Here is a 27,369-nt window from a genome sequence, read left to right on the forward strand (position 1 = left end):
ATGTAATCTAACATACAGGAGATGCATGTGGGAACAATTTGAAATCGATTTTACAGAAACACTGTTAAAGCCATTTTGTCATAAAATTCATAACACAGTATTTCTCTTGCATACAATTTCATGTATTTCTTTTAAAAATAAAGTACTTCAAATTACTCTTTTTTATTTGTACGCTTTCCAGAATTTCATCGGTAATACTGCTCTAAAACTTAAAACTTACTAGACATTTATATATTTATAATGCTCATATTAGAGGAAAAAATTGAGAGTCTGCTTTCCTAGATGTTTCTATAGTTCAGTGGAATATCTTCATGGGCTTGTATATGATTGTCCTGAATTTTGTTTTGCTTCTTTCTTCTTCTTAGTTGCAAGTAGAAGATGATCAAGGTGTAAATTTGGGGATTGAGAGCAGTTTAACACTTCGCCGGCTCTTAGTTTGGACGTATGACCCTAAGATAAGATTGAAGATGCTTGCAGCACTTGTTGATCATTGTCAAGGTTTGACAGCAGAATATTTACAGCTACAACTGGGATGAAAATGTTTGCTAAGATAGTACTGATACTATAGGAATTGCTTACTACGTCATTAGACAAACACTAAGCAATAGTGTGTGGGAGCGGGGACATCTGAACTGGATGAAATTTGCCCTCAGATATACAGTATGACTCGGATATCTACAGGGAATATGTTTCTGGATTTCATGTAGTTTTGTGACATTGTGGATAATATCGAACTTTATTGAGATGAAGAACCTTCAGCCCAAGAATACCACAGAGTCATTCTTCAGGGCCTGCAAAATGCTTAGAGGCGACATATTTTGTGGAGAAATGAAATTGAGGGTACAGATTCCAGTGGCTTTCAAGAAATCTGATGTACCTTTTGGACATCCTATTTGTCTTTGTAGCTGGAAATGCTGTTGTGTGTGTTCAAGTCCTTTTTGATGTTAAAGAGAACCTGTGTTTAATCTGAGATTACCTTGTTAAACTGTACGTGTTTGTCTGTATTACTGATTGACGGGTATTTTAGTTTTTGGTTAAAATGGTAAAGATGGATGCTTGAGGAATGAATATTACAGTGCTCTTGATTCCTTAATATGGTTTAATAGATTGATAGTAGGTTGTGGGTCTGACTGTTTACTGCCCTTCACCTGTTGGTCTTAATCACAGTAACATGTCTATATATTATGACTGCTGATGAGAGAAGTGAGACATTGGTTTGTTTTGAAACCTGGAATGGCTTGCTTCCACAACATAGAATCAATGTCAAAAGGGGCTGGAATGTTAATTAATCCTGGTCTTTATATGACTTTCTGGAAATTAGTGTGCTTAGGTTTTGAGATCTGTAATGATAGCATTTGTCCAGTAAGTACAATGCTGCTTTGGCTAAAACTAGTTCTGCTCGTAGAGACATCACTAGAGTCTTGTGGTCATAATTAAAGTCTTAGGAATTCCTAATGAGGCCCTGATGGTGCAGTGGGTTAAATCCTTGTGCCGGCAGGACTGCTGACTGAACAGCTGGCAGTTTGAATCTGGGGAGTGGGTTGAGTGCCCATTTGTCAGCTCCAACTTCTCATGCGGGGACATGAGAGAAGCTTCCCACAGGATGGTAAAACACTTGAATGTCCCCTGGGCAACACCCTTGCAGATGCCCAGTTCTCTTACAGTTACAGTTTCTCAAGTTGCTCCTGACACAGGAAAAAAACATCCCTGCATGCTAAATGTATGTCATTTTTCAAGTAACAGCTACTTTAGGATGAACTGTGGCTTGTGACAAATTCACAAATGAAGTATTGGTTTTTTAACTAGGGGAGGGTGAATGTATGATGAAATTCTTCTTTGTATGCTGTATCTCCAGGAAGAAAAGGTGGTGAACTCGCATCCGCTGTTCATGCCTACAGTAAAGCAGGTGACCCCTATGGGCGATCCCTGGTGCAGCATATTCTTGGTCTAGTATCACATCCGATCTTGAATTTTCTTTATCGTTGGATTTATGATGGTGAACTGGAGGACACATACCATGAAGTGAGTTATATAAACTGCTATTTTCCACTTTATTTTTACTGCTTCATCCAAGAGAGCATCTCTTTCCCAATCATCTTTGGAACATTTATTAGTAAAATAAACTTCCATCAGGTGTCCAAATTCCATAAGGTGAGCATCCCAAGAACCCTGTGTGGTAGTGAAATTATTCCAGCAAATACGATACTTACATTAGACTTACCGTATTGTGATTTTGTGGGGAAAGAGGGGTTAATTGCATTAGGGCAAATGAAAATGTGTTATTCCCAATCAAACTGCAAAAGCTCTCTTCTGGGATACTGATTATTTTTGTAAACAGGTTCTTAATTTTTTCCTAAGAAAATCAACCTTTTTATTTGTTGTTTGGAAGGAAGGCCTTGGCATTTATTCATCAGTTAAATTGTACCATCATTTCCCATTTCTCTTGAGGTTGTTTCTGCATTGGCTATCTTTTTAAAAAACCTCTCAAAGAACCTTGAATAGGTAAAGCGAATCAATAAAATAATTATATTGCAATTATGTTTTGACCTTGATTTCGTTCACCCTTCCCAGGATCTCTTTTTCATAGCATTAATTATAAAATGCTCTTCTCATTCTTTGTGTTTTCTAGTAGATGTTTTCTAAACACATTAATTGCATGTTGCTTTGCCCTCTTTACCAAATGAGGGCTTTTTATAACTCCTAAAGATGAATGGATTGTCTGATGGATTTTAAAATTATATTTTCATATTAATACTGTGCTCTAATAATGGCTGTATGCCAGTTACTAAGGGGATTTTCTTTAATAAATTTTAGAGACTGATGCTTAAATGTGTATATTATATCTACACATTAAGACTGGATAACACTTGAAAGAAAAGAGATAATGTTGTACTCCTGTGTGATTGCCATGTTTTTAAAATGTATACTTAATCCCCTTCTACACTGCCATATAAAATCCAAATTATCTGGTGTGAATTGGATTATATGACAGTATAGACTCATATAATCCAGTTCAAAGATGAGAACGTAGATTATCTGCTTTGATAATCTGGATTATATGGCAGTGTAGAAGGTGTGTAGAATTCATTGCATTTCAGCGAGTCTAATATAACCAAATCGGTTTCAACCCGCTGTGTATAGATGCTTAAAGTGGGAATATTGTTTGAAGAGGTCTGCTTCTTTACTCTGTTTTCAATAGTCTTTTTAAAATGAACATTATTGATTATTTGAGATAGTCTCAAAAATGTTATTGTCCATCCTCTTAGAACTAGTAACTTTTAAACTTTTAAACCTGAGCTTATGGAATTTATGGTAAATGTAATTGTCTTACCATAGCAGAAATGTAGTGTTTATAGTTGTCATAGTCTGAGATATATTCAAAGAATTCACACATTCCTAGTGAGAATCTTCTGTCAAATCATTTTGTAATATGCCACTAGGATGACCGGGGGAGACCCATTGCTTTCTTAGTAGGGTTAAGACCTCTGGTAGTCCAAAACCATAAAAAATATTGGCTGGCTTTTCCAAATGGGGGGTGGGGCCTAAACATCAACATAAAGAGTAAGTCAGATGTGAAATTTGGAAACGAACACAAATTGTGTATTTTATATTAAAGTCTTATGTGCCTTCAAGTGGTTTCCATCTTACGGTGAACCTAAGGTTTTGTCAGGGGGTTTCTAAGCAACATTTATTCAGAGGAGGTTTGTCAGGTATAGCATATTGTTTTATGTAAGAATGTATGTATAAATGTGCATGATGTATATCCTTCTTTTTTTAAGTAAGTATTTTACATTTTCCTCAGTTTTTTGTAGCTTCTGACCCCACAGTGAAAACAGATCGGTTATGGCATGACAAATACACATTGCGAAAATCAATGATTCCTTCTTTTATTACAATGGATCACTCAAGAAAGGTACGGAGGAAAATTGCCTTTTCATATTATTGTAAATTTGAGTTTTATAGTGATTTATATAATTAACATACAGGTTTACAGAGTATTCTCAATTATGCCAGTTAAATTCAACACAAACTTGGCTTTTGGCTTGTACTGTAATGTTGTAAAGACAAAGCACAGGGATGTTTTTTAAAAACCACACACAAATATCCCTTTCCTTGTAATAAATGACTAGGTGATACTTGCAATTTATGAGGACTGAAACTCACTATTAATTGGAGTTTGATATTCCATGTGTTGTGTTTACTATGGACACCCATCGTAGCTGTGTTAAATTATATGAGTTTCTAGCCTATCAGTCAGTCTTATTTCATCATTTGTGGTGCAGAATATTTCAAATGTATGGTTTAGTATGGAAGAAGTATATGGCAGTTCATCTCGATATGAAGTTAGTTTAATGTCTGCCTGGGGTGTGCTACAGGAAGCAGTATTAGTCATCAGCAAGTGTTTTTTTTTTTTCTTTTTCTTTTCTTCATTTGATTTTAGGCTTTGTCAGTAGTAACTGATATCTACTTGCTTATTTTTTTTTCTACTTCTAAATTATTTTCTGTAATAACTTCTGACAATGCCTTAAATTTATGTTTAGGTTCTGCTAATAGGGAAATCCATAAACTTCTTGCATCAGGTTTGTCATGACCAAAGTCCATCATCAAAGATGATAGCTGTGGCCAAATCAACAGACTCTCCAAAGGATGGTATGAAGTTAGAATAAGATTAATGTAGTAATGTGCGGAACAAAAAAGTTTCATGCAATGCAATATTTTTGTTATATAGAGCTGACCATCAAGGTAATAATCATGATGCTCAGCTCTCTACATAAAAGTCCCATTGCAGCTTTGTTTCTTAAATTGATGATCTTGTAAATTGTAAATTGTAGTAGTTTGTAATCATTACATGGAATACAAAATCCAAGCATCTGGGTTTTGCAGGATATGGTCTCGGGTGTTTACACTGAACACAGAATGTCTTTCAGAGTGAGTGCAGCCACATCCAGGGCCATAGTTGTTCACAAATCTATCCCAAATCTTCAAGAGAGATTGTCTAGATGTGTTTTATAGTTGATTCCAACTAAAGGCGATCCTATCTTAGGGATTTCTTGTCACCAGTTATACAGAGGAAATTTGTCATTGCAATATTTATGGAGATGGTTCAAGAATATGAAATTGTTACTGAAGCCTATATGTTGCCAAATATTTTATTCATTTAAGGGGATGATATTTAGATTAGAAAATCTGCATGTAAGTCACATTGGTATCCTCTTCACTGCCTTACCAAGCAATGATTACATTACTTGAAAGTGCTGAGTTGATTTTATAGAGCTCAGATTGAGTGTTGAATCTTGATAATTTTCGTGTTTTGCATTTCAGAACAATATTGAGGAACACACATTTCCGGTGTTGATATTTTTTGTTTTTTTGTTTTATTTATAACAGCTGTTGAAATGTTCACAGATTTGGAAAATGCATTTCAGGAAAAAATAGATGCGGCATATTTTGAGACCAGCAAATACTTGCTTGATGTTCTCAATAAAAAATACAATTTACTAGAGCACATGCAAGCCATGAGGCGCTACTTACTTCTCGGTCAAGGAGATTTTATTAGGCATTTAATGGACTTGCTTAAGTAAGTATCCTGATTTAGTCTTATTTATTACTGGAGCTGAAGCTCGAGATCCATAGCAGAATTGTGTTTAGCTTTTCATCCAACTGTGACGTGCTGTATTATAATACAGATTTAACTGTAGTGTTGGCACATTTGTTATTATGTTATCCTGTCACTGATTTCAGACCAGATTAACTACTCTGGTTAATTAGTGTAAAGGGGGGGGGGTGTCTTGGGCTTTATAGGCTCCACCCCTGGTTTAAACAGTGTCTTTCAATTGCACGGGTAGTCTCTTATCATTGTTATACCCTTTCTCCAAAACAATAATTGGTGGCAGTGTGGAAGTGCTTTCTCTGTGTTGCCGTAAATCAGCCATGTTTATTAATGTAGATTTGTGGTGTTGGGGATAGTACTGCTAATTTCACCACCACTTGACATTATGCCATTATAATGCTCTGATTCTATTTTAACCGCTGTGGCAATGAATGTGTGGGATCCTTGTTTTTGCAGTTAAGGGAAAGGATTAGGATTTCTCAAACAGAGGACTTACTGTAAATGCCTCATCAAACTACTGCAGATACTTTAGAATTTCTTAGGATGTGGCTGTGATTTTGAAAGTGGAATCATTGTTATGATTGTAGATTATGAAAAGGCATCTTGTTGAGAACTAGTGAAGATTCAGCCCCTGTTACCAATTACCCCTTATTCCAATTCTGCTTTCACCTGAAAAATATAGGCACTTTTTCCTGCTTCCTTTTTTCCATCCATTAACTAGGTATAGATGTGGAATAAAAACAGGCCATGGGTTCTACTAATCTAAGCAAAGAGCCGATAAAATTGTGGAGATAGAACTGCGTATGTAGTAAAAGCTGTTGTTTTCATCATGTTTCAACAAAGTTTATTTTAAAGTCTGATTTAACATCGATGTTACCAAAGATTTAAGAATCTGACTATGTTGAATAGTTCCTATCATGAACCAGCCTTTAGCAAATTACTCTGTCTGTCCAAGGAGTTAGAAAATTATGTTCTTTTTGGTACTGTTTTTGTATACTCAACTTGGATTTCCCAAAACTCCTTCAATCTGGACTAACCACCACTATTGCCTCAAATTTGCTGTATTCTATTGATTAAAGTCATTTCTTGGACATGGAGACACAAACATCTCTTATCTAGAACTTCAGAATCTCCTGAATTGTTCACAGTGACAATTTTGCTTTCTGTAAATTGGATGTACACACATTTTGTTCAAAATATTGTGTACAAAATTACTTTCAGGCTATGTGTATAAGATGTGTATGAAACATAAATGAATTTTCTGTTTGCACTTGGCTATGTCTCCAAGATACCTCAGTATATATGTATATGTAAATATGGATATTTTAAAATACTAAAGAAGTTCCCTTCACATGACAACTTCGGAACATAATATACAATATATTGATAGTTTGTGATTCAGAAATAATTAATATATGGTTGAAAATATATTATTTTGATTTATTGTTCTTGCAGCTGAACAAACACTAGACAATTGTGTGCAGTTATTGCAAACCAGTTCAGGATTTGAAGATGGGAAACAACATGTAAATATTGTAAATCACTAATTGATATGAATACAATTATTTATTTTATATTTGTCATTTCAGGCCAGAGCTTGCGAAGCCAGCAACCACTTTATATCAACATAATTTGACAGGAATCCTTGAACTAGCTGTCAGGGCAACAAATGCACAATTTGATAATCCTGAGATCCTCAAACGCTTGGACGTCAGACTTTTGGAGGTAGTTCTGAGCTTTTTTTGGTGTGCTTTATGGGAATGTGTGTATTAATTTTTAAAAAGTAGCTAATATTGGCTTCAAGGTCAGCATCCAGAAACAGTATCAGATTTCATATTGAGTTGTGGATTGTCTTCCCTGTCATTAAAATATAACAAGATACAAAACCCACAAAAGAGCAAATACCTTTATTGGACACAAAATACTTCGTGCAGGCTTTCAAAGTGTCACTGGCTTCTTCATCAGCAAAAATACCTTTAAAAATATAGAAGTAGAGTGATGATGTTAGTGGTACAGGCTTAGACGATGTTTTACATCAGATGATGTTTAGGTTCTAATTCAGTTGTTTTGGAAGGATCGCAATGCAGGTAGAGTTTGCTCTCCTTATCCATGTGGGGACTAAGACAAAGGCCAGTAAAAATTAACTCTGTGGGCAGCATTACAATAAATTCTCTTGGGACCCATTTGTACAACCACAGGACCATTAAGAAAAGAATATTAAATTTCTCAAGAAATCATCATCTCTCTTCTTTTGTGGATTTTGGATTTTGAATTACCAGTAGACAGCTGCATAGGTTACTGTATTTGTGTGATGATAAAAAATAAAAACTGAAAATCTGAAAAGGTTTACATATAGTTAGTCCTCCTGATTGCCAGTGGACCAAAGGTAGTGTTGAGAGTCATACAGCCCACAGTGCCCCCTTCTTCCCAGAGAATTGTGCCTCCCTACAATGTTTGCTTCTAGAGATGTGATTGTCCTCTAAAATAAGTTACAGGAGGCCCTGCATCTTCTTTAAAGGTTTTGAAAACACTAATATTAGTTCAAGTTTTGATAGTGTCCAGGGGTAGGGAAAGATGACTTCCACAGCTTCCATATTAGTCAACCCCATACATTAGATTTATTTGAAGGGGGGCGGGGGGGGGGGCTGGCAACATGTTATACAATATTTAAGAAGTTTTAAATATTTAAAATATTTAAGAATATAATATTTAAATATTATAATTTATTTTTAATATTTAATATTTTAATATTTAAATATTAAAATATTTAATTAAATATTTAAAATATTTAATTAAATATTTAAAATATTTAAGAATATAATATTTAAATATTATAATTTATTTTTAATATTTAATATTTTAATATTTTAATATTAAAATATTTAATTAAATATTTAAAATATTTAAGAAGTTTCAGCTTTCTTAGACCCGTCGCAAACTCTGTTCCTGCGAGAGAAAACCTTGCTAGCATGTCCCTGATGTCACGAGACTCCGCCTCTCTCCCCGCCCCTTTCTCTGCCCCTTTCTCCATGCGAGCGTGGTTTTTCCTTTGCTAGGGCAGCATTGCCCGCATTTTCTCTCAGTTGGCAGAATTCAACTGAGAGAAAATGCGGGCAATGCTGCCCTAGCAAAGGAAAAACCACGCTCGCAAAGAGAAAGGGGCGGAGAAAGGGGCGGGGAGAGAGGCGCAGGCTCATGACGTCAGGGACTTGCTAGCAAGGTTTTCTCCAGCAGGAACCTAGTTTGCGACGGGCCTTAGTTCATGTAACCCCTTCCCTGTGTTTCACAACATAGATATTGACTGCCCCTGGCCAGAAATAGTGTTTCCACAATATCTCCTATACACTGTGTCAATAAGTGTTGTGCTCTACTTAGTTTAAGAGTTGCGTTCTATGACAAATAAGAAAGCAGGGTGAGTAAGGTTGTCATCTATGGGTTGGTTAAACAACATTTTAACAAGATCATTGTTAATTCCTATGAGTTAGTTGCTCATATATTACAGCTACCTATTGAGAAATAACAATATATACCAATTAGTTTTGTTCTAATGGTTTTATGTATATTTAAAGGTGTCTCCTGGTGATACGGGTTGGGACGTTTTCAGCTTAGACTATCATGTTGACGGGCCAATTGCAACGGTAAGGATATTTATTTCAGTTTGTCAATTGCCACCCCTTCTGCTAACCACTTAGTCTGCTAAATACTTTGCTATTAAAATAGCCTTTGTGCTTTTGTAAGTGCACTGTTATAGAGACTGCTTCGTATCGTGGATGTACGCATTGTATAAAGAGTACAGCAAGAATTTCAATTTTCCTAAATTATTAATGAGTATTAAAATGCTACGTTTTAAGATTTTCATTATTTGAGATAAATAATTCATTTGTACTGTCGAAGATTTTAGAAAGTACTTAATAAATGGATTTTCATTTTTATCTATTATTCTGAAACTGTAGCAACTAATTTGGGATAATTTGCAAGAGCTGTAAGATGTATTTTTGAAGAACCTATTTGTTCTCCTTCAATAAAATCTGATGTGTAGTATTCATTAAAGAATGAGAAAATAGTGGCATCATTGTTCAAAATACTTTTGCTATATAAAGAATAGCAATGCTTTTTGAACAAGATGTAAGAAGTGAGAAATTTGACTCAGGGCATTGCTAAGTATGGTTGAGTGAAAGGAAGATGAAATCATTGTCTTTTAATTTGTCAATCTACTTCCCATGTTTCCAACCACTTCTAGTAAGTTGTAAGTAGGTTTAGAGCTGTATAGCAGATTTCTTTAATCTCTGATGAGTATTCTTGACCATTTCATGCTGGCTTTTGTTAAAATAAAGGGTTGCTGACATGTGTTGTGTGTAGTACAATTTCCTTTAATAAACATTAATCGACAGAGTGTACACAGTAGAATATAAATGTGAGGTAAAAGCTGGGAAATATGAACTGAAGTTGCCCTAGTGGTTGAATTATGGACAAGCAATGCCCACATTCAATATAATCTTTCTCACTGACTTACTGAGTTGACTCCTTGGCCTCAGTTCTCTGTGTAGCATAATAATAATAATAATAATAATAATAATAATAACAATAATAATAATAATAATAATAATTTGTTGACTACTTTTTCTTATGGCTCAAGGTAGGGTACAACATGGTTAAAACAGATCCATTGTGTTTCTAGCTGAAAACTGCATCAAAGATATGACCTGTTGAGTGCGTAGGTCCAGAAACCAATTAGGATAGGCTCATGTGTGTCACGGAAACCATGAACTCCACAGTTGCACTTTGCAAACTTTCCTCCAGTAGTATGTTGAAGTCACCCAGAAGCAAAAGTCTGGGTGATTCCACAACACTTCTGAGACCAGTTCAATGAGTTTGGCCAGGAAGTATGTTAGACAGCAGGGTACCAAAATTTAATGTGCATCTTTTTTTTTTTTTACTAAATTACATTGCTACGATTGAGGTGAATATTATATTTGATGGTACATTGGAAGCATGCACATTAACTCATCTGAGCTGTTGGATTGGAATGGAGGAGGGAGAGGCAGCAGCGGCTTCCGAAAGGCTAGTGTGAAGGCTTGATGGACGGATGTGATTTCCCACTAGCCTTTTCATGGTTACCCCTGCCTCACATTACATTAGACAACAGATTCTTTTTTTGCAATGGACATTTTCAAAATTGAGGTGCGCATTACATTTGATGGTGCACCTCAAATGGAAGGAAGGAGGGAGAAAAGGAAGGAAGAAAGAAAGAAAGCTAGGAAACCGAGAAGGAAAGAATTCAGAAAATGTGTTATAGTTATTTGAATCTCGGGCTGTGACTCTGAACCTATTGGATGACTTTAGGCAAATCACATTACCTCAGCCTCAGACAAAGACAAGGCAAATCCCTTCTGAATAAATCTTGACAAGAAAACTCTGTGAGAAGGTTGTCTTAGGGTCATCCTAAGTCTGAAGGCAGATAACAACAACAAACTGTCATCAGGCCACACAGCAGTCTGAGGAACCATTAACTGGCCCTCTGTTTAAAACATTTGAGGACCCTTAATCTAAATGAATTGTATTTTAAAGATATCAATAAAATGCAGAACATTTGATTGGAGTGATTGGAGTGCATAAAAGCTAGTACTAATAAAGAGCAAGTCATAGGAGGTGTCCCTGTTCCTTGGTGCTGTGTAGTTCTTGGCCTTAAACAGTGCGGCAAATGGAAAGAAAAAAGTGGCTGAGTTGATGAGCACATGGGAGAAGGGCAGTAGCACTTTGATTTTGGAACTCCCCCCCCCCCCCGCCCCAAATGGAAATCACACTTCTCTATCTCTAGAAGAATTTTGACAGATGGCTAAGTCTGCATTACTCCACATCAAGCTTTGTTCCTTAGTTGTAGGGTTGTTGGTTTTTTTTGTATTAATCAAATAAGGATTTGCTTTTTAATTTTTTTACTCTACTTTTTGGAATATTTTCATCTGCTGTGGGTGGCTGTGAGAACTCTAAAAGACAATAACAAAGTACTTTAAATCATAAATATAGGAAATCAGCACATTTTCCTTTCTTAGCATGGTAACCAAGTTAAACAAATCCTGAATGTGTGCTTATTTTTAGTATATACTTTTCTCTTTAACTTAATGAGTTTTTAGTAAAATGTAGCTTTTGTTCGCTTTATTGATGAGGCTGCGACATTAATGGGATAGCAGGAGGAGGGAGTTCAGTTTAAGATGTTTTAAAGCATTACATTTGAGCTTTACCCTGACAGCTGCATCTCACCCATATTATAATAGCTTTTCTAATGAGTAAACTCTAGTTGGGGTTAGGCTTTGAAACCTGTGATTGTTTCTTCTAGTAAGATAGCATCAGGAGGGCGGATTTAATATTTTTAAAACAACATATGTTTTAATCTTCTCTTCTCTACTCCTCCCCACAACTCTCACATTAGTATCACTGTTTAGAAGTGAATGTAATCATGATTTGCAGCAGTAGCAGAATTTATCCTCTCCATAGAGTAAACATCTGTAGTAAAATTCTGTACATATAGATCCTTAAATGTGTAGTTGCAGCTTTGCTGATTTCATGCAAACAAATTTTACAACAGAGGTAGGAAAACAGGAGTCCTCATTTTTGCAGACTCTCATCAGGTCGCTCCATGACAAAAAAAACAAAGATCACCTCCCCCCACAAAAACAACAGTAAATCAGTTGGAAATGAAAATTGCACACTCTACAGTTTCTATCCGTGGTTTAGGCCCTTCAGTCATTCTTTTACTTTTGTGGGTTTCATACTCGTTGTTTTTATTATTCATAAGTTAGAAATGCCACCCTGGTCTCCAAAAATTTGGACTGCTGTCTAAATATTCAAATGGTGGCCCCATCCCCAAGAAGTGAGCGAGGAGGCTTTTCAAGAGGCAGGAATGCTGTAGGTTTGTTTTGCCTGGCACCTCCCTTCTTTTGCCCAGGTGAAATAGAAACTTGTGGCTTGTAGGAAGGGAAGGGCCCGGCCCCACATGCCACTTTACTTACCCTTCAGTTCTAGCTTATCTTTCTCTTCTTGTGTTCTGTGAATGTCTGTTTCTCATGGTCAAAAGAAGGGAGGTAGTTGAGAAACAGGAACATGTGGCACACAGGAAAAGGAGAATGAATAGGATCTGCTGGGTAAGTGATATCCTCTTTCTCAGGTTTGCCAAGTGTTTCTGTTCTGCCTGGTGTCTCTTCTTTTTCCTAGATGAAATAGACACTTGCAGCAAACATTCTGTTAAGTTTGATGTTCATGTAGAGCTAGTTGTGGCTGCCAGTCTGCTAACGAGCAAAATTCAAAGTGTTGGATTTAGCCTCTATAGACCTAAACGGTTCCAGCCCAGCTCACCTGTCTGAAGATATCTCCCTCTATGAACCATCACTGAGGTTAAGATCTTCTGGGGAGGCCCTGCTCTTGGTCCCACCTCCTTTGCAAGTGTGATTGGTGCAGATGAAAGATAGGGACTTCTCAGTGGTGGCTCCTTGGAACTCTCTCCCCACTGAGATTAGATCAGCCCCCTCCCTCTTGGCCTTCAGAAAGAAAACAAAGACATGGTTGTGGGACCAAACCTTTGGCCAGTAAAGTAATGCAGTATAATTAGGGAATATGTGCAATCGACAGTTTGGAATGGCTACGGTTTACAATTTTGGATCATGTGATTTTACTGTTTATACTAGGATGTTTTAATTCTATATTTTAATGTTGCTTATGTCTTATGTTTAATGTTCTTAGTTGATTTTAACTCATAGTTATATGTTATTGTTTAGATATTATGAATTTTACGTGTATATCTGGCACTGAATTTTGCTGTTAGTATGTTGTAAACCGCTTTGAGTCCCCCCAGGGGTGAGAAAAGTGGTGTATAAATACAGTAAACAAACAAATAGTTCAACTCCTGTTCTGAAAAATCTCTTAACTGAAAACTCCTTAAGTCCAATCGTTTCATTTCCTTTACTAGCCGAATGGTAAGTAATACAGGCACTTAAAGCCATGAGAGTAGCAATACCTAAAGGAAATGTTGGTATGTTAAATATGTATGTTGATCTTATGTATAGGTTTTTACAAGAGAATGCATGAGCCATTACCTGAGAGTGTTCAACTTTCTGTGGAGGGCAAAACGAATGGAATATATACTGACAGATATTTGGAAAGGACATATGTGCAATGCAAAGCTTCTCAAAAATATGCCAGGTAAGGGAGTACCCCCAAGACGTATTTACATTCACTGTGGTTTCCGAGCCCATATCTGTATAGTTGATTTTCTATGCTGGAGAAACCTTTTGCCATTGTTAGAGCTAGTGTGTTGTGGTTCTTGAGTAAATCACAATTCTTTTTCATGTTGATTCAGCCATAAATCCTATGACATTGAATGATGCTTATTCTTTGCTAATGGTGTAGTTTGGAATTATAGCTCAGGCTGAAAAGTTCCCAGTTAGACTTGCCCCTTGACAATGAAAAGCTTAAGTGGACTTGAGAAAGCCTTGTATGTCAGAACCTTTTCCTCCCCTTTTAAATTGGGAATAATTGGGAATGGCAATACCTTTTGTATGATTTGGAAATACATTGGACACTTAAAGCATGCTAGAGAATCATAAATATGGCGATGGTAGCAACAATTCTGGTAATTCTGTTGCTGTTCTCTGTGATGCTCATCCTTCCATCTTTGCTGGTAGAATTTTTTAGATGTCTGAAAATCACCAATAGGTGAATTTCAGCTCACTGGCAAGACAAGAATTTGAGAACTGGATTTATGCATTGATTATCTCTCCCCCCCCTGAAATTTAATAAAAGGTTTTGATGAGGATACTTCTTTCAGTGTAAGAGGAGTTATATAAAATGTACATAGTTAGGATCAGAGAACATTTTGAAACCGCCTTGAGGGGGCAATAGAGCATTACATTTGTTATTGACCAGTACATTTTCTAAGTGCTGAATCTCATGTGTATAGCTGGGATGCCTAAAGCTAGTTTTCTTAGCCAGTTTGGCAAATTATAGTGCGTCAAGCAGTATTTGAAGCACAGTCTTGGAACACAGATACCACCTCCCTGGATTAGACAAGCCTCTGCAATCTCTGTGGGAGTGTCGCCCAATTTTGTCAGTTATGGAGGTGAGACTGGTCTGTGGTAAGACTTTCTTTCAAATAGAAAGTACTTCCAATATTTGAAAAATATCATCTTGTGCATTGTAATAAGGTTGCTTTCCACAGCCTATAATTTTAATATGGAATATTATTGTCCAGGGTGCCTTTGGATGGCACTCATTTCAATATGCATGTTCAATTGCAGAAATCAATAGTATTAGCAGGACGCTTAGTAAACCTTATGTTATTGGTATGATGAAACCTCTCTAGGTTTCATCATACCAATGGCCCTGTAATTCCAATCCTTGGCCTATTGTCACTTGCCTCCTTTCCCCTCAAAATCTCTCCCTGGTGTGAGTACTTGGGCCTTAAGATGACACTTCTGTGGGACCATGGCTGTGTTGTCCACTAGATTCACAGTGCTTGGTGTGACCAGACTCTGGATGAAAACTTAACTGCAACATCCAGACACAGTTTTATAACACAATAACACAATATAACACAAGTAAAAGTATAGTAATGTACAATTAGTTCACCCATTAACCATTGAACTATTTAATCATGCATAGCTCCCCCAAAACCCTACTCAGTTCATCCCCTCTGGTTGAACCTCCTATATCTTTTCCATATATCAAATATTTTCCATTGTTGGCCTTCCTTTCACAGCCTTCCCTGATCTGTAAGTAGCTACCTCTAACCTGGCCTGCTCTGCTCCTCCCTTTACTAGCAAATGATGAAAAAATAAGATAAATTTTGGGTTGTGACTAAGAATTTCCCTCTAAGATTTCACAAGCTTTAACATTTTAAAAAATACAAATATGGCTCTGAAGCAATTTTTACTTCAGTGATCTTTGGCCATGTCAGTGGAATTTATTTCAGTTCTCAACCTTGACTAGTGCCTTTTAACCTGGAACTTCAGTATTGAAAAATAGGAAATGGATTTGGAGCTGAGTGCATTCAGATTCACTACTTTGTTCTGCTTCTACACTGCTCTGCATTCTTTTCAGTGTATTTTATGCCCTATATGATGCCACTTATACTAGATTTAGGAAGACTTTCTGACAGATTTTATATATGTTAATATGAAACTACAGGCCTATCAACCCATTAATAAATGTTTGGCCTGTGTTTGTCACAGGTAGGTTGTGATAAACAGGTGAGTTTAGTAGCATTCTGCACAAACAGGAGCCTTGGCATGGGCTTATCTCCTCCTGAAGCTTGTTCCGCACTTGAGTACCCTTGACTAACAGTGCCTTATCTCCTTTTCCCACTAAGTTTGGCCTAAGCATTTTCCTGGAGCGCTCCCAAAAGAGCATTGTAATATCTGCAGATCATGCACTGGAAAGTCAGGCTCTGCCTTGTAGTGCTGAACATAAGTCGCCACTGGATGGGATACCACCGTTATGGTAGTCACGTATTCCAGAGCTTGGATGGTGGTCTCAGATGTCCATGAATATTCCTGCTTGAACATGGGCTTAAGTATTAGATTTGTTGAGAAAGATTGAAAAGATAATAAACGATAGATATGTTATACAAACCTTTTGACAAGAAGACAGGTTAAAGGAGCAAGTTTTGAAATATAATAATAATAATTATTATTATTTATATTCTGCTTTATCTCCCCGAGGAGACTCGGGGCGGATTACAGAACAAACATTCAATGCCGTTACATAGTTAACAAGGACAGAAAATACATAAACATAGATAAAGACTTCCCCATCTTTTCCCATTTCCGGCATCAGGAGTGTGCTGTCGCTCCATCTTCCATGCAGAGGAGCTTTTGTCATCCATAGTCGCCCTCCCAATCAAATCACCAACATGTCCTTATGGGCACCTTTTACTACTTCCCCGCTTTTAAAGCAGTACCTATTTATCTACTCACATTTCTGTTTTCAATCTGCTAGGTGGGCAGAAGCTGGGGCTGATGGCAGGCGTCACCCTGACCTGGGTTGAACTGCCAACCTTTCAATTGGCAGGATTTTCTGCAGCTTAGCAGTTTAACCCACTGTGCTAAATGCAGAGCTAGGGATCTATCCCCATTAACACAGGGGTGGGATTTATGTGGCTCTCCAGATTCATTGGACTGAATATCACATCAGCCCTAACTGGTGGAGCCAGTAGGGAGACAGGCTGAGAGTTACAGTTCAGCAGCATTTGGAGGGCCATATGATCCCAGTCCAGTGCTAGGCCTATTGTACCAGTGGTTGCATAATTTTTATAGTTAGTATTTGAAGCCTAGCTTTTATCCAGAGTTGCATTAAACCGAAACCAGAAGTTTTAATCAGTATTTAATGCACTTTATAACAAATTAAACCTAATTTGAAAACATATTGTATAGGACTAGAGATTTTATTTAGGTTTGTTCTACATAATCTTTAATAATTAGGAAATAACTAGGATAAATGCTCTGAAATTGGTTTTATTCCACTCATTTAATGAACTTCACTTTGTAGAACTTTCTCTTGGAAAATTGGAATCATTGATAACTTTTTCTGAATGTTTCTTGTGAGCAATTGGAATGAAACATTTTTCATAGCTTCCTTAGATATTCGGGTTTTATGTAATTTGGTTTCATACAGATATTTCTTTCAGTTTGTTCATTTTTTTGGCTTCATTTATTCTGAATCTATCTGCCCCTATAATCCAATAAAAATTAGGCAGTGCCAGTGTGCCTTATCCCAAAAGCTGGGAGAAATCCATTTTTCCACAGGGCTTTGCAAATGCTTCTGAAGAAACAAGAGATCCTTTACTATAATGTCAAGCAATGGTGTTTTATATAGAAAACTTAAGTGTCCTGAGGATCCATTTGTTACCTATTGGGTCTAATGCTTCTGCCTTTCTAGTAACCCATACTACTAACCTTGGATTATTATTTTGTTTTTGTTTCATCCTAGTTTATATTAGATAGAATTTATATGAGAGGAATATATTGAGTTTAGGCCTGTCCAGCTATACATAAACATTTGTGAAGGTGGTCAGGGACTGACAAGATAATTGCCCAAATACTATACTGTATATACTCGGCTTATATTTGGGTTGGCTTATACTCGAGGTTATACGGTATTTCTTTTCTCCTTTCTTCATAACTCCATTAATCTGTTTTCATTATGTCCAACTCCTTTCAAAGAAGGGAGAAAGATAGCAGTTATACTGTAGTTGTTATTTTAAAAAATTCTGAGTGGTCAGTCATTTTCTTTCTAATTTTTAATCTACATATTCTTTGGCTTTCTTACAGAGCTTTCTGGGGTACTGCATCAGTGTCACGTTCTGGCATCAGAAATGGTCCATTTCATTCATCAAATGCAGTATTACATTACATTTGAGGTACTCTTTAACCATCTGTTTTATTTGTTTGTTTAAAAAGGAAGGTTGTTTTCGAATGACCTGTGATTAATTATGTCATAGACATGCAAGAGCTGCCTAAAGCCACATACAACTCGATCTTCATTTTTCATAGGTGCTTGAATGTTCGTGGGATGAACTGTGGAATAAAGTTCAGCAAGCTCAGGACTTGGATCACATCATTGCTGCTCATGAAGTTTTCTTAGACACAATTATATCCCGCTGTTTGCTAGACACTGACTCAAGGGTAAGAATTTCCCTTTTCAAAGAAATATTACCTTTGCAGCAACTTATTTATATTTATCTTAGCATCGTAATACCCATCCTGATGTGTAGTGTAATACTTGGAAAACTTACTCAGTTCTCAGAATGATAGAATTAGTGTCTTAGTAATTGAACTCTGATGATGGTGATTTGAATACATGCTCTGAATTGGCATATCTGAGTGTCCTTCTTGACTGTGAAAATCTTACCATATATACTTGAGTGTAAGCTGAGTTTATAAGCCCGTTCCTGGGGCTGAAAAAGCCCCTCTCGGCTTATATACGGGTGAGGGAGGGAGAAAAGGAGGTGGGTGTTGCTGCAAACGCCATCGCTGTTTGCAGTCCTCATCGTTGTGGCTGAATGAAAGCGGGCATCTCCCCAAGGCAACAAGGTTGCATTTGAGGATGCTTCACCACCAGCAGATGTACTAAGGGAGATGTGTCCAGTTCCCCCCACTCGCTAGCTTCCTCCTTGCCATCTGGCAGCACAATTTAGCCGGGGGAAAGAAGCACTGCTCCTTGTAGGCCGCAGTGAGTTCCAGGAGCTTCCCTGAGCTGGAAGAAGGAGATGTTGCCCCTAGGAGGCCCTTGCCACTGCCGTAATGTGGCAGCAAGGGCCAGGACCCTCTCTGAGCTGGGAGGGGGAAAAGAAGTAAGAAAAAGGAGGAGAGGAAGAAAAAAGAAAACAAGAAAGAGAGGAAGGAACAATAAGAAGCAGGAGGAGGAGGAATAGAGGAAGGAGAAAGAGGAGGGGGAAAAGAAGGAACTAAAAAGGAGGAGAGGAAGAAAAATGAAGAGGAGGAGTTTGGTGAGGAGGGGGAGTTGGGCACTTTGCCCTCAGCTTTGCCCTCAGTGAGGCATAAGCTCCTCTTCCTTGCTCTCCCTCAAGTGTGGCCTTGTTGCATTAAGGAATCTCCTGGCCCTCACCGCCGCTGTGACCCTGGCCCAGTCAAAGGGGGGGAGGAGGAGGAGGAAGAGGAAGAGGAAGAGGAGGGAACACGATGATCAGAGAGGGAAGGAAGGAAGGAAAGTAAAAAAAAGAGTTTCCATGGGGAAAAGTGGAGGCCTTTGAACCCACTCTACTGCCCAGCCCACACATTCATTTGGGGAGTAACTTTGGGGCTTGCTTTGGGCTCCCGCTTCAGGCAGGCCTCTGTGGGGTTGCTGCCTCAACTTCTCCTAAGCCATGCCTCGAGGGATGAATGCCTCTCCGCTTCCAACCCAGAGCCAGCCCGGGGCCACCTTTTTGCTCTTCTCCTTCTTCCTCATCTATTCCTCTTTTTTCTTCTTCTCATCTTTCTTCTATTCTTCCTCCTCCTGCTTCTTTTTCTTCCTTCTTTTCCCCCTTCTTCCTAATGTTCAGGTGGAATCTCTTTTCCTGCAGTTTGAAGCCATTGTTCCGTGTCCTAGTCGCCAGGGCAGCAGAAAACAAGCCTGCTCCCTCCTCCCTATAACTTCCCCTCACACATTAATACATGAACCTCATCATGTCTTCTGTCAGCCTTCTCTTCTGAAGGCTAAACATGCCCAGCTCTTAAAGCTGCTTCTCATAGCGCTTGTTCTCTAGACCCTTGATCCTTTGAGTCGCCCTCCTCTGGACACATTCCAGCTTATAGTCAACATCTCCCTTAAATTGCAGTGCCCACAATTGGACACAGTATTCCAGGTGTGGTCTGACCAAGGCAGAATAGAGGGGTAACATGGATCTAGACACTAGACTCCTGTTTATGCAGGCCAAAATCCCATTGGCGTTCTTTAGCTGCCACATGACATTTTTGGCTCATGTTTAACTTATTGTCCATGAGGACTCCTCCTGTTTCTTTTCCTTCCTTTTGCTTTCTTCCTCTGCTCCTCCTTTTTCTTCCTTCTTTTCCTCCTATTCTTTCTCCCTCTTCCTTTTTCTTCCTCTCCTTCTCCTCATTCCTCTATCTCCCCCCCCCCCCCCGTATTTTAGAAATTTACCAGTAATGGCTGCATTTCCCACCCTAGGCTTACGCTTGAGTCAATAAGTTTTCCCAGTTTTTTTGTGGTAAAATTAGGTGCCTTGTCTTATATTCAGGTTGGCTTGTACTCAAGTATATACGGTACTTCAATTGTAGGGTTTACTTTGTCTTTTTGTCTTCCAACTTTTTGTAGACACTTCTCAACCAGCTTCGAGCTGTCTTTGATCAGATTCTTGAGTTTCAGAATACCCAAGATTCAATGTACCGAGCTGCCTTGGAGGAATTACAGTTACGACTGCAGTTTGAAGAAAGGAAAAAAGAACGAGAACATGAGGTACTAGAAGCTTTCAGTAACACTTTAAAGAGAAATAGTTGTTGGAATGCATTAAGATGCTTCTATTTTCAGTGAGGAGAAAAAAATACAATATTTTTTTCCTTTCAAATGATTGGAGTCATTTGGGAGGAAATGAAGATAGTTTTTTTTCATTACTCATTGAAAACTGTGTAAAGTAGAAACATAGGGAGCTGTCGTAAGCAAATGTGTTTAGAAATGTAGGCCCCAGTGTGGCTTAATCCTAGGAAAGTATGCCATCATATTTGGAGTCACATGCTCTTCTGAAATAAACCTCTGTTAGCAGTTTACTGGAAGTTTAATGTAGAATGAGTGAAAACCATTTAGAGGCCTCTTGGTGCTTTCACATGAAGAAAACATTTTGCAAACTGAATTTTGACTTTGTTATTGCAACACTGTTTATTAAATAATTTCCCAGGATTAACTTTTTAGCCTGGCTGGTTAAGAAATCACCTTGTCTTACATGTTTTACGTGTAACAAAAATGGGACCGGGTTGGGGGGCTGGAATGGATTAATAGCATTTCAGTGGGGAAATTTATTTTGACATAAGAATGATTTGAATTAAGAGCTCAGTCATGGAATGAATTAAACTCTTAACTCAAGATATCACAGTATGTACTTGATCATAGCTCATGACATATTTAAAAATCTGTATACTTCAGGGTGAATGGGGAGTGACAGCCTTAGAACAGGAGGAAGAGATGAAAAGGATTAAAGAATTTCAAGACTCAATACCAAAAATGTGTTCGCAGCTGCGGCTACTTACTCATTTCTACCAGGTATGATTTACACACATTATCTAATATTTTCAATAATGTTACTCAAGAAACTATCAGAAAGCAAAGGTGTCACTATGTCAGCTACCCATGTGGAAAATTCTGGAACATTTCAGATTTCTGGATAAGGTATACTGAACCTGTACCTTTAATAGGCCCAACTGGAACAAAACAGCTTTTGGAGGAGGTTTTCAACTCCCATCTCTTCACCAAGTTAAAAAGGAGTGAGGATGGGTGTGGAGTGGGAAAAAGCTAATTTAAAGTCATGAAATCTTCCTAATCACAGTCTTGGGATAGAGGAAGAGATGTGATATTAAATGATTCAGCTTCTGGAAAGTCTCATGAAGGTTTCAGGCTATAACTACGGCTAGTAACAGAACACATACTAGTCTTTCTCTTCCTTCAGTTTTTGAAAACGGAATCCAGTAGCTAGTGAATGTAATGCAGTGGTTCTCAACCTGTGGTCCATGGACCACTAGAGGTCCACAAGAATAAAAATATGGTCCGCAGCCGCACCATTACTACACCGTTGCCTTGAAACCATGCGGCAATGAGAGCGACTGGTCTTGCGAAACCCTCTTATAGTGCCAAATCAATGGGGATGTTGGGAGGGGAGAGGCTGACTACCCACTACTACCACATCAGCTCTAGATTATTAAATATGATTTTCTGTGGGTGAACAGATGGTGACTATTGGATGGCATATGTTCTGTATCAAAAAGTAGAGCTGATGTGGTCTATCCAATACAATTTTCGAATCAGCACCCCAAATAAACAAACTGAATCTAAAATTGACCAAAAACAGATTCGTAACCCTTTTGGTACTATGTTAGGGAATGGTCACTGATCAAGTGGTCCCTGGTCAAAAAAGGTTAGGAACCACTGATGTAATGACATGAATATCTTCATCTTTTGTTGACCACATAGGTTCTTTGGTAGGCAGAGAATGAACATAATGTGAAATTCAGTAATACTTTAGCAGTGATTTGAAGAAGTTTTCTGACTGGCCATTGTGGAAACGCAAGCCTAAACTAGGCAGCTCCTGTTTTCTTACGATTTTCATTAGATTATTAACTGCTTGTATTTATTTAAGGCTTCACGCTATACTCTGCTTTCAAGTCATTCCCATTTTGTATTACTTTTAAATGAATAAGGTAGTTGAGCATTTTAAGAGCTGGCCATGCTTTGCAATGGATCAATTTTCTGTCATTGTCGTTATCATAATCTTTATTTTATATCCTGTTTTTCTCCCAAAGAGTGGCACTCAAAGCAACTTGCATATTGAAACAATTACAGTTAAAAGCATATAAAAATCCGTATTATTTATCTAGCATTTATTTTATTTATTTACGACTTATATACCACTTTTCTCACCCCTAGGGGGGCTCAAAGGGTTGTACAAGAAATGGAAAATTCAATGCCAATATATATACAAACCAAAGAGTTAATAACTAAAACAGTAACATGTAACTATAAATTAAACCTTAAAATCATATTAAACATAGAACGCAAACAGACATTTAAAATTAAAATATAGAATTAAAAACATCTTAATATAGCATTAAAATCACAAAATCCAGAATCGTATTAAAACTGAATTAAATTAAAACCATATTAAAAGCATATACTCTATCCAAGATTTTGAAAACAGTAAACAATACAATTGTGGCAATAGAACACTTACAGCCTCTTTTTACTTCTAAAAACCTGTATGAATAAAAAGAAGTTTTGGTCTGTTGGCTTTTTTTACTTTTATGAGAATTTTCAAGGGCTGCTGTGGAATACATACAATTTGTCTATTTCTTCTTTTGCATTCACTAGTTAGTATGTGAATTCCTGTGAATTTATGCATTTCTCCTCTTTCCCCCCCAGGGCATCGTTCAGCAGTTCTTAGTGTTACTGACCACCAGTTCTGATGAAAGCCTCCGATTTCTTAGCTTTAGATTGGATTTCAATGAACACTATAAAGCTCGGGAACCCAGGCTCCGGATGTCTTTGGGCACTAGAGGGCGACATAATTCACGTATATAAACCTGTCTGCAAAGAATGTAATCAGGATCACTGAAGTTAACCATTGTTGGATGTGGCCGTCAAGGTTGGCATACTAAAACCAAATGGCATGCAATGGATGTTTGTCATTATTGCAAGCGACCTGTTTCCAGTCATGTGTTTGTGCAACACTAGTGCAGAAAGCAACAAGACTTAGTTTCTGTATTTAACTATCGGTATTGCTAAATGGTTTTGTTTCCAGTTTGTTTGGTTAATTCATTAGCGAATCACAGTATTTTATTTGAGGCTCCTAAAGCACATTTCACAGTAATTTTATATTTGTCCTAAGAGATTTCATCCACTTCCAGACTGTAACCTTTTCTTTAATACTAAGCAGGGCTGTAATTTTTTTTTCAGCTTGGAAACCACTTTTGTTTAATGTTTGGCCTGAAAAATGAGTTTTTTTTTCCAGTGTTGTGATGTATCTGACTGTGCCGGGGAGAAAAATCACTTAAGAGTATACACACATAAGTGTTTTCAGCATTTTCAAAACAATGATTTATTTTTTCAGAAATTTTTTAATTACTATACAGAAACACATATTAAAACATAGCAGAAGTAACATACAACAGATTCTAAAAATAAAATTAAAACCTCAGTGCTATCAAGTAAAGAAACGTGTAAATACTGAATAGATGTGAATGAAGTATTTTGTGTTCAAATCTTATGTATTAGAAATTAATTTGGATAATGAAAACTACTTATTTCTCTTTCCTTGCCTATTTTTTCATTGTAAATATTTATATATTGCTGTCCAGATGTTAGGGGAAAACATTTTTGTAAAGAAGTCACTATATATCAAGTCATTCAATTATTCATTTGTTATATTCACAGGTAAAGGCTTAGAAAATAAACACAACTATCTTTCAAAAATATGTCTCTGTTTCTTCTTAACAGTCTGTCCTTGATAAGTGAGGCTTAAGAAACAATCCACTATCACAGGCGATCCCTCGTGGCCAAGTGTGATTGTCTTCCAAGGGTAGAATCTTGGCAATGGGTCTATAAGTAGGGACTTATTCTGGATCTGCATGGTTATTCACAATGAGGACATAGATTTCCATAGGGAATGTGGTCACAACAAGGGTTTGCTTGATGTGTCTTCCTCTTGGCACATTTCCTCCATTCACCCTGAATTTGTGTAATCCATAGCACTGTTGGCAACAGCTGACTGCCAGTTACAACTCTCAAGTGCCAGGGCTTCCCAGTTCTCTGTGCTTCAACCACGTTTTTAAGGTTAGCTTTAAGCCCATCTTTAAATCTTTATTGCCAACCAACAATACATTTGGGGTCCTTGAGCTGAGAGTAAAGTAACTGCTTTGAGAGATGATGGTCGGTCATTCAGATAACATGGCTAGTTCAGTGAAGTTGATGGTGGAAAATCATCACTTCAGTGCTGGTGGTCTTTGCTTCTTTCAAAACGCTGACACTTGTCCTCCTGTCTTCCCAAGAGATTTGTAGGATTTTTCAAAGGCGATGCTAATGGAATCTTTCCAAAACTTGAGTGGTGTTTGTAGATGGTCATTATTTCACAGGCATACAATAGAGTTAAAAGAACAATAACTTTATAAACAAGATAGTAAGGTAAAGGTTTTCCCTGACATTAAGTCTAGTCGTGACCGACTCTGGGGGGTGGTGCTCATCTCCATTTCTAAGCTGAAGAGCCGGCGTTGTCCATAAATACCTCCAAGGTCATGTGGCCAGCATGACTGCATGGAGCACTGTTACCTTCTTGCATATCTCTTGATCTACTCGCATTTGCATGTTTTCAAATTGCTAGGTTGGCAGAAGCTGGGCCTAACAGTGAGAGCTCATGTTGCTCCCTGGATTCGAACTGCCAACCTTTGAGTCAGCAAGTTCTGCAGCTCAGCAATTTAACCTGCTGCGGCACCAGGGGGCCCTTAGAAACAAGCTGCACAGGTATTAAAGATGTCTACTGCTTCCTGCTTCCTCCCTCCCCAATTTTTAAATTATTGTTTTGCCAAGCAGCTGAGCATTTTTCTCTCTCCCTTTCAATCTATTTCAAATTCTTGATTTTATTGATATTATTAATTAAAGCATAGAATGGCAATTAAAGAGCCATCAAAATGGGAAATCTGAATGATATTTTGATCTCAATGCGATTTACTCTTGAGTACGTCTGCCTCCAGTTCCTGATGCAGCTACATTTTGGTACTCATGCAGTTTGACATCACTTGAACTACCATGGCTCAACGCTAAGGAATCCTGGCAATTATAGTTTCCCACGGCCTTTATCCTTCTCTCCCCTAGAATCCTGATGTCTCACCAAAGACAATTCCCAGTATTCCACAGTATTGAACCATGACACATATGGGGTTTCAAACTGCACGTATTCCAAACTGTAGATGCACTGGGAGCTGGAGGCAGACTTAACTCAGAAGTAATTCCCCTGAAATAAAAACTTCATTCAGATTTCAATGGGGTTTACTTTTTGATGCACTTTTACTTGCCATGGCTCAATGCTATGGAATCCTAGAAGCTGTGCTTTCCCAATGTCCAGAGCCTTTGCTGCCAAAGAGTGCTGGTGTCCAAAATTCCCAGAATCCCATAGCATTGAGTCACAGCTCTTAAGGGAGAGAAAAGATCCAGACTTTGCAGCCAAGAAGGAAAGGGTTAAACCCCACTTTCCTAGTTTCAAACAGACCTCACAATCTCTGAGCATACCTGCCATAGATCCAGATGAAACATCAGGAGAGAATACTTCTGGAACATGGCCATACAGCCCGGAAAACTCACAACGACAGGTCAGTCAGGTGGTAGTTAATGAGCACAGTAGTCAGGCCTGCCCTGGAGATGGTGGCTTGGATACATCCCATGTGTAGTGGATTTCTCCTTGAGCCTCATTGAGAATGAAAGGTTGATAGCATGAAGGATCATTCTAGTGAAGCTGAAGGAGCAATCCACTCCTATCCAGGGAATAAACAGAAAAATAAATAAACTCTCTTTCTGAATGGTAAGAGCGGTAAGCAAGGTTATATAGCAAAAATTAGGAGAGTGGGATCAGAGCAACAGAAGTAAAATTTCAGAATTCAGAGGCTCCTGCATTGAACTGGTTGGCACGAGGGGTTATTAACTCATGTGTAGAGGATTGTTCTTTAGCCTCATGGTATCAACCTCTCAATTGCTAAGTCTTGGATTTACAGGGCCCACTATAAACATACAGCATTGAAGGTAAGTGTGTTCATGCAAAATGATTTTATCCTTTTCTCTGTCCTATTATTAATAGTAGTATATTTATACCTCATCTTTTTCCCAGTGGGGACTTAAGGTGGCTAACAATCCCACACTTAGTCAAGTTTTAAAAGTGCAACACAAAAGTTAAAAACCAATTATATACTAACAGTATGGGGAAAAACAGATTAAAATATAATAAATAAACTTCATATGTTCTTTAAAACTCATCCCACCTACACCTTCGAAAAATAGAGTTCCGATTGTCTAAAGCAGATTTTGTGGGTAGATAGGGGAGAGGGAATTGTTCCCTTCTCTACTCTAGCAAAAGAAGTTCTGTCAGTTGAAAATTTTCACAGGATTTTAGTGAATGTCTTGCAGGGCACCGTCCTATTTTAGTTAATCTTCAAAATTAAATGCCTGGGTGTTTGTTTTTTCCTGGTAAACACACATTATACTTAAAAATATGTTCATTAGGTAAATCCTGGAAACAGTTCATGTAACTTAATACCAAAATTACTATTCATGATTCATTAGCATGATTTCAACATGAACATGTTTCTTCCAGAATGGCTGGCAAATTTAAGGTGTTGTTATTTGTTCTGATTTTCAACATCTGCAGTGTCATCTTTTGGCAGTTGATTCCCTTTTTTCGAAACGCCCATGATTTCATTCTTCTTGTTACATCTGGGGCCCCTTCTACAGTGCCAAATAAAATCCAGATTATCTGCTTTGAACTGGATTATATGGCAGTGTAGACT

General features: G+C 37.7%; 1 protein-coding gene across 1 annotated transcript in view; it reads left to right on the top strand.

Annotated features, from left to right (window-relative positions):
- The window catches only part of TUBGCP3 (tubulin gamma complex component 3), a 57,778-nt gene extending 33,486 nt beyond the window's left edge, over positions 1–24,292 (top strand). Inside the window, exons 10-22 of the mRNA XM_060769614.2 lie at positions 366–498; positions 1,856–2,022; positions 3,803–3,913; positions 4,542–4,650; positions 5,389–5,578; positions 7,201–7,336; positions 9,181–9,249; positions 13,669–13,804; positions 17,929–18,017; positions 18,151–18,282; positions 20,435–20,575; positions 21,257–21,373; positions 23,243–24,292. Of these exons, the coding sequence (XP_060625597.2) occupies positions 366–498; positions 1,856–2,022; positions 3,803–3,913; positions 4,542–4,650; positions 5,389–5,578; positions 7,201–7,336; positions 9,181–9,249; positions 13,669–13,804; positions 17,929–18,017; positions 18,151–18,282; positions 20,435–20,575; positions 21,257–21,373; positions 23,243–23,401 (1,689 nt within the window). The 3' untranslated portion in view covers positions 23,402–24,292. The remainder of the gene's footprint in view (positions 1–365; positions 499–1,855; positions 2,023–3,802; positions 3,914–4,541; positions 4,651–5,388; positions 5,579–7,200; positions 7,337–9,180; positions 9,250–13,668; positions 13,805–17,928; positions 18,018–18,150; positions 18,283–20,434; positions 20,576–21,256; positions 21,374–23,242) is intronic.
- The last annotated feature ends 3,077 nt before the right edge of the window (positions 24,293–27,369 follow it).

Source organism: Anolis sagrei, chromosome 3, assembly GCF_037176765.1.
Source record: "Anolis sagrei isolate rAnoSag1 chromosome 3, rAnoSag1.mat, whole genome shotgun sequence".
NCBI classification, from domain to species: Eukaryota; Metazoa; Chordata; class Lepidosauria; order Squamata; family Dactyloidae; genus Anolis; species Anolis sagrei.